At 48.1% G+C, this 8123-nt stretch overlaps 1 protein-coding gene across 1 annotated transcript in view; it reads left to right on the top strand.

The window, feature by feature from the left end:
- The first annotated feature begins 2513 nt into the window (after positions 1–2513).
- Positions 2514–8123, top strand: part of FRAS1 (Fraser extracellular matrix complex subunit 1) — a 429797-nt gene continuing 424187 nt past the window's right edge. Inside the window, exon 1 of the mRNA XM_019466685.2 lies at positions 2514–3662. Coding sequence (XP_019322230.2) covers positions 3587–3662 — 76 coding nt within the window. The 5' untranslated portion in view covers positions 2514–3586. The remainder of the gene's footprint in view (positions 3663–8123) is intronic.

The raw sequence follows: 8123 nt of genomic DNA, 5'->3' as shown, positions 1-8123 counted from the left end.
CCCTTAGGGATTGCAGTACCTCCTTTATGGCTTTTTTACCCACATGTGGAAGCTACATGCCATGTGTTCCATCACGCCCTAGCAGTAAGAAGAAGTCACCTACACCCAGGGCCAGGATGTGATTGAGAAATAAACTTTTGTTGTCTTAAGACACTACAATTCGGGGGTTTGCCTGCTTTTGCAGCTGGCATTGCTTGCTCTAATATGCTTTGCCATTTTTTAGTCATCTGACTCTGGACAGATTACTTAACTCTCTGAACATCAGTATTTCTCCTGTAAATGGAAATAATAATGGTACCTGTCTCATAGGGTTCTTGGAGGATTAAATGTAAAAGTGTACAGTGTTAGGCTGTTGTTGTTATTTTTATGTGTGTTAGCTATTATTGTTGTTTTTGCTATCATTTACAGGAGGAATTGATAAATCAGTTCCCTAGATTGGGCAGCACCAAGGCCAGGGAAATGTCAGTAGGTGACAGTAGGGCCAATCCAAGGAGATACTATAGGACATATTGAAGATACAGAACCAGCTGTCTCTGGCTAGTGAACTATCAACTCCTTGCCAGGGGAAGCATTGGTTGTTGGAGTGAAGCACTCATTTGTAGAGGTTAACTTATACAGATAAGCTAGTTACTATTAGTTCCATATCCATAAAAATGCCTACTAAATTTCTATCATAATGAAATAGATTATTTCCTGACGTCTCAATTTAGGTGCCCACAGAAGGTGCTAAATGTGCCTAATATTACTGATTGGTTGACCCTTTCAACCATTTGATCATCTTGGGGTGGGGCTCTGCCTAATCTGCTCTCTCCCTAATCAGGGCTGAGGGGAGGGGGGATAATGTATGTGGGCCAGTGTGGACACCTGTGCACGGCCGGTGGTGGAGCGGGGCAGAGAGGGGGATGTTATATAGAAATACTGCATATGGTGAATTGGGTGTAACTTGGAAATGATATTCTCCCCCCACCTCCTCTCCTTTTTAAAAAGCAGCACAAGTATAATATGTCTTACTGAAACTTCTTTGAGGGCCATGATTGTATGGTCTTTTTAAATTTTTTTAAATCAGATTGATTCTTGAGAGAACAAACTGTCTAAGTTACTTCCAGTGAGTGGTGGCTATAAAATTTCTATAAGGAGTGTGTTAGGAGTGGTAAGCTGGTTGCCAGAGTGTGTTGGAAGCTGAGTTTTCATAGCACGTTACATGGGATGGAGAGAATGTGAACTTTCTAAATGAAAAAAGAGGAAGGGGTCTTTTTTGGGGGAGGGGAGGTTTTTCTAAATGAAAAAAGAGGAGGGGTCTTTTTTGGGGCCCCACTGCACTTGATGTGGCCACTGCTTTTAGGGACTATTTTACTCAGTCCATTCTTTCAACAAACGTTTAATGAGCATCTACTACTCTGTGTTTCAGGTACGAAGGTGATAAACATACTCTGTTCCTGAGACCCCCCGGAACCCAGGAGAGACTGAGGGTGAGTTGCAAACCCCCTGGCTCCTCTAAAAACTCAAAAGTCAGTGCCCGGTTTTTAGAGGTTCCCATTTTGCTCTGGCTAAATAGGAGTACATACAGGGATGGCAGATATCCGTCAGTTACAACTTACAACTTAACTAAGTTATACTTGTTCCAAGTTGCGGCTGAGAGCATTAGCACGTTGGCCCACCTTTAGGATGGTTGTAAAGACTGAAAACAAGTGGGCCCCCCCACTGTTTCACAGCCTAGCGTGTGCAGCTTGGACAAACTCCCCTTCCACACGTTCACCCAAGTCAGGTCAACTTAAAGGAACCAGGACGTGTTTCCTCCGGGTCAGTCAGATCCCAGCCAGCATCTCTCTTGAGGCAACCATTCTCATCTCGTAAAGCGATTAACCCAAGACCAGCTCTTTTTATTTGGTCATATAAAAATTGCTGTCGTCACTCAGTCCTGACTCCACTCTTCAAGTGTGCGCCCCAGTCTGCGTAGCCCAGAGGTTTACTTCCCAGTCACTGGCATTTGGGGGCGCAGCTGGAGCCACCTCGCCTAGACCGCCCAGTGTTCCACTGACAGTCTCTCTGCCAGAGGTAAAGGTGCATTCCCGGCCCGGTGGGAGGCCCTGCCTAGGACACACAAGCCAAGACCCTCGCAGGTTGCTGGTAAAACCCATGGTGGGACAACAGGAGGGTCTCAGAACCACCAAGGTGGATCAGGTCCGCCTCACGCACTTAGTCCAGCAGGAGTGGCGGGGTGTGGGGGTGGAGGATAGCGACAGGGCCTTTGAATGCGGGTAAAACCCCCTCCCGGCTGGGTCCATCCTGAATCGAGAGGTGAGGACCCGGTTGGCAGGTTCTCAGTGAGCAAGGACCACCCATCACCGCCTCCCCCTCCCCCTCCCCGCCCTGGTGTGACCACTTTTGATCCCGCCCCAGACAAAGGCAATATGTACTCCAGCAGAACGAATAAGGGGATCAGGTTGCTCTCTCGGCCTCCCCTCACTGCCCCCCTCCTAGATTCTCCCCTTCCCCACGTGACTCTCTGGAATCTCTGCCAAAGCTCCGAGTCCCTGGGTCCATTTTCACACCGAGCAAAGGAGAGAGGAAGGAGGGGAGGGAGGCGGAGCGTGTGTCCTTTAAACGCTGGGATCCAGAGGGGGCCTTATTTTGTGCGTATGCGGGCTCTCTAGCCCGAGTGGCAGCATTGACTTCGGGATCCCTTCCAGCCTCCCTAGCTCTTTCCTCCGTGCATTTAAAATTATGGCGCCTCCCGCACTCCCGTAATCACACCTCAACCCTGCAGACCACCTCCGGGTGTACAGCGCCGAGGTGGCAGTCCGCGTGGAGCAAGCCGCGCCCCCACAGCCCTCCTCACCCTGGAGAGGGGCGGAGGCGAGAAAGTAGCAGCAGCGCCCCCCGAGGCGCCGCCCCCGTTCTTTTCGAGGAAGCTTTCGAACCGGCTGCTGCAGGGAGCGCGGCCAGAGGCGGCGCCGTGCGGCTGCAGCGCCGCCGAGTCCGGGAGCTGCCCGCAGCGCGGCACAAAGTTTCCAGAGAGCGGCCACTGGGAGCTGAGGTCCGCGGAGCCGGGTGGCCCGGCCTAGGGGTGGGTGGGTCTTTCTGGGCTCCCGGCGACCCCCTCTGCCGACGCGGCGCCGACGTAGAGTGTCAAGCAAACTTTAAAAAGCTGCTCCGGACCAACCTGCGCCGGGATCTCCACGGCCGGGGACCCAGGAGCGGACGCGTCGGGTCTGAGAGAAATGCTGGGAGGTCCGATGAGCCTGTGACGGGAACTTTCCGGCGAGTCTACAGCGGAGAACTGCGCTCTGCCTCCTCTTTTATTCCCCAAGCTCAGCCCACGTTGGGGTGCTGCTCCGCGGGAGACCTGAGCGCGCTCTCCGTCCGGGCAGTGGGTGAATTGAATCCCCCGCGCGGCCCGGCGCCTCCGGGCTGCTGAAGAGTGTCACTCGGGGCCAGGGCAGCGCCGCATTTCCCCGGAGGTAGCCGCCCGCCAACCCCCGCTCTCGGTGCGCGCCAGCCCGGGCGCCAGAGCCGGTGTTTGGGGCGAGAGCTGGTTCTTGGATGCTGAAGGCTGGGCTCTTCCAGTGTGGGTGTCGAAGCGGCAATGGGTGCCTTCAAAGTGTGGCTCGGGGTGGCCCTAGCATTGGCGGAATTTGCGGCATTGCCTCATCATTCCGAAGGTGAGAGAGCGGTGCCTCCCCCCCTTCCCCCCTTGTGTGTGTGTGTGTGTGGGGGGGGGAGAGGTGCCGTTTAAAAAGTCAAGCGTGTTTATGGTATTGGGGGTCGGGTGGAAGTTTCTTTGGGGGTGGTGGGTGGGTGGGAGTGGAACTGGAGTGGGCTTTTTCTGAGAAGATTCCTACTCCTTGATTGTTTTGCATTCAGATCACAAGCCCGTCTCCCGCCTCCCTCTCTGCCCTTAGTGCATTTGGGTGGGTGGGTGGCCAATTGAGGTGGCATCTCCGAGACTGGATTCTCTTTTTTCCCACTTCCCCGCTGCCCCCAACGGAAAGCGACTGCATGAAGCGTAGGCGAGGAGCGAACAATTGCTCTTACCTGGGTAAAAATACCTCCGCTCCCACGAAACAAAAATCCGGCACCTTAAAGCCCTCGCCACTCTCCCTGCCCCCTCGCCCCAGGAAGTGTCCCTGTAAAGTCCAGTAAAGATTTTATAACTAGATAGAGCGCGTTCTGTACGTAGACAATTCAAATGCACTAAGAGAAATCTCCCTAGTACAGAGAGGCACGAGCCTACGAGCCTGCCTGCTTCCCTAGGGGGGAAAAAGTGATTAATAAGAGTTTAGCTTCATTCTCTTACTTCGCCCTCACTCCTGGTTTTCTTCCGGGGCTCCAACCTGTGTGTAGAACCCCGACCTGGGGGAGAGAAAAGAGACGGTGGGAATTGTCGCCATGATAGCAAAGGCAGTCGGGGCTCAGGCAAATAAATGAATCCATAAGTAATTTAAGAGTTCGGGGGTCATGGGATGGCGGGCCCGGGGATGCGAGGCGCTGTGCGTTCCTACCTGCTCCGGGAAGACGGGAAAGTCGTCTAGATAGTGCTTGGAGAGGGGGAAGGGTGCCGGCGGACTGGGAGGAAGACGACTTAATCCACCGCCGCGGGCTCTTGGCTTCCCCTCCCGTCTCCATTCATTATTCATCCAGCTGCGGGAAGGAGAGTTCACCTGCTCCGCCGCAAATCAGACCCGCAGCCGCGGCGGCGGCGGCGGGCGCCGGGCGGGGCGGGGCGCCTTCGCCTGCTGCCGGGTTGGGGCAGTTGAGGGTGCGGAGCCTGGGCTCAGGGCCGGGGGCGGCAGGAGGCCAGGCAGAGGACAAAGCCCTGCCTTGGATCGACCTCTGGCCATCAGAGCAGCTGCCTTTTCCTTGCTAGTTTCTCCGGAGAAAGTGGCGTGGCCTTGGGAGTCCACGCACAGTGATGGGGACTTTACCATGGGTATAGGTACCGCCTGTCCGCACCCTCCCGGGAAGCATGTCAATTACTTTACCCCGGAAAGGCATGTCTGGGGCCTGGGCAAGACTTCAAATAGGGCATACCCTGTAGAAATGTCTTCACTGTACGTGTGCATACTTAAAAAAAATAAAAATTCTAGGGCTTACTTGCAACAATAAATCAGGTGGGAGAGTTAACCCAGGCCACCCAAATCAGAATTTGAGACTTAGAGAAAAATTATGTTTTCACTTGGTGGTGGCAGTTTCTTATTTAGAATCATACCCTAGCAACGAGGAAAACGTGTTCTCTCTCCCTGATAGCTCACCAGGGGGCAGTTGGAATGACGCCGTTTTTTCAGAACCAAATCTCTTGAAATTACAAAAGCCATTATTATTAAGAGCCTGCAGGGTTCGCTCTTTGGAAGACTGGTTGGTACAATGGGCGAAGTTTAAGAATGTCCAAAGTCTTCTGATTCCAGAGGAGGAGGGCAGGGCGCCAGGGGCGCTATTCCTCCAAAGATTCTTTGGAAATTTTGCTTCTTACTGGTTCACCCCACCTTCAGGGCATTCTAGAATCAGTTCACAAATTGGACTGGTAGATGTCTGAGAGTTTCCATCTGAGTCGTAATGGTGCTTATCTAATGATGAATGAATGAAGGTGGACATTTTTTGAGCACATTACTTGGCTTCCACTATGCCAAACACTTTGCATACATTATCTTATTTAATTAATTTAATTAAGTGATATCAGACCCACAGCCAAAAAATCAGCTGTCATCTAATGAGATTTCTGATTTGCTTCTGTCAGGGTTTTCTTTTTCTCTTAAAAATAAGAGCACTGAAGTCAAGGATGGAAAACTTAAGGATCTTACAGATTTCTTCAAGTTTTTATTATTAGCCTTGGCAATGATTAAAAAAAAACATTTTTTTTTTAACGTTTACTTACTTTTGAGAGAGAGAGAGAGAGAGAGAGAGGCGGAAAGACAAGGAGACACAGAATCCCAAGCAGGCTCCAGGCTCTGAGCTGTCAGCATGAACCCAGAGATCATGACCTGAGCCAAAGTTGGAAGCTTAACCAGCTGAGCCACCTAGACACCCCAATGATTTTTAAAGATGGAAAAGAAGTATTCACATGTGTGCCTCTCATGGTGTGATGTATGGTTCGATACTTTTGCTGACCAGGCTATGGCAGAATTTATGTTTTCTTCTTAGTGCTCAGAGGGCATCTCATATATGCTTCTAGTACCCCATTGACTAATTCTACAATTACAGTTGATGAAGGTGAGGTTTGGGTCTTCACATAACTGTATGCTCACTGAGGGCCTAGGATGGTTCCTAATTAGTCTTACATCTCCATCTCAGCTCCTAGTACACACTAGGTGCTAAAAAAAATATTGGTCAGATGAATGAGTATTGTGTAATCACACTCTTTTGAATTAAGTTTAGACTGGCCTCTATGATAAGTGGCTGTATGACCTTGAGTGAACCACCTAAGTTCTTTGGGCTGTGGCTCTGTCATTTACCAAATGCAGAAGTCAGCTGGCTAGGTGATAGCTGTCAAATGCTTTTGCTAATCATCAAACATAGGAAAAAATATCAACATTTGCTGCCTTCTTTGTGGTCACTTGCAACTTTTTGGTTCTGAATTTTATTTTAGTTATTAAAAGAAAAATGAATTTTATAAGCAAATCATTGGCTGTGTTATTTTATGCTGTCTTATATTGCCAAGCTGACAAATCACTATGATTTGAGAACTTAATTAAATCAAGAAGTCACAGAAACTAGCAAACATGGCTGCTTAATGAATCAGACAAGCTTTGCCATGACATGTTTTGGAGAAGTACATTTTGAGTTGTGTTGACCTGTGCAAGTCCTGTGAAGTAATGCTAGATAGAACATGGTGGCTTGGAGATAGGAGAAGATTATTGAATTGGAGGTTGTCAGAATTGAGTTCTACTTGTCTGTGTCCCATTCTCCTCATGGGGCTTTAGCCAATCCCACAATCTTCCAGATTCTTCTTGTAAATGCCATTAATAGAATACATTGGAAAAGATAATTTAATAGACAGCATGTTTTATTTATGGATCAGCATATTTGGTTCCACTCTTGGCTAGAGAGTTCCTTTTGTGTAAGATTTAATGCTTAAAACTCAGTGTGAAGAAAGAGAAGATATTCACTGGGATAGATAGCCTGTCTCTTCATTCTTTCATTCCACAAATCTTTATTGAGAGCTTATGTGTACAGTTACTTCTGATAGGGGGAATCATATTACCTGTCCTGAAGAAGTTTGTATACCCAGAAATTATTAATATTAGTAAAGCAGAAATAGGAGATAGGTGAACATCGGTGCTTGGTGGGTTTCCCACTATTGAATAATTGCACTTTTGCAACTATCTGCTAGTGAAAATAAAGAAGTGTATTGTCATAGGCTCATATTTCCATCGTACTACATTTCTCTTCTCCTCTAGGGATTGGATTCTGCATATACATTGTTTAGTGAAGCCACAGTCATCTGTATTCACTGTTATGGACTTGAGTGGCAATACCACTCAATTTTATTCAGACACAAGTAGTCATAAATACCCTCCACCACATGGCTCAGGAGAAGGGAGGAGAATACCACATGGCAGAGTTGGAGTTGTGTGCCAAATCTTACAATAGTTCAAAAACAGTTGGCCCATTTTCATTTTAACTACTCTATTAATTGATCTGAATCCTGGTTTACAATAATCAGGACATGAGCTGTCCTGTCGGTCCAGAAAACGATTCTATTTTAACTATTCCACAGTGTACAAGCCATATGCTGAATTACAACACAACATAAAGCTTGAACATTTAAATGCTAACTTGTGGCTGCTTGTTCCTAATGAGTCATATTTTTGTGATACCATACTTTTCAAATCTTTTCATATCTTATGGCCATATATACGACTCTGTCTTTGAACTAATCTGACATTTTGTGACTCTTGGATTTAACTTCTCTAGTTTATTCAGTTTACCAGGTACAGTTTCTGGAGTGAGTGGTTTCTGGATGAGAGTCCTGGTACAACTTATATCTCATATTTTCTCTGAAAACTTTAGGTTTTATACATGTATCTCAAAAAGGAGCACATTATAATGTGCAAAAGGGCTTAAACGTAGATATTTACTTGTTTAAATGACTAGGAAGTAACATTTTGCCTGTGTGACCTACAAGA

The sequence above is a fragment of the Panthera pardus genome, unplaced genomic scaffold, assembly GCF_024362965.1.
Source record: "Panthera pardus isolate Hobbes unplaced genomic scaffold, ASM2436296v1 HiC_scaffold_13, whole genome shotgun sequence".
NCBI lineage: Eukaryota > Metazoa > Chordata > Mammalia > Carnivora > Felidae > Panthera > Panthera pardus.
The sequence above is the reverse complement of the archived record's forward strand: the minus strand, read 5'-3'. Positions and strand labels throughout refer to the sequence as shown.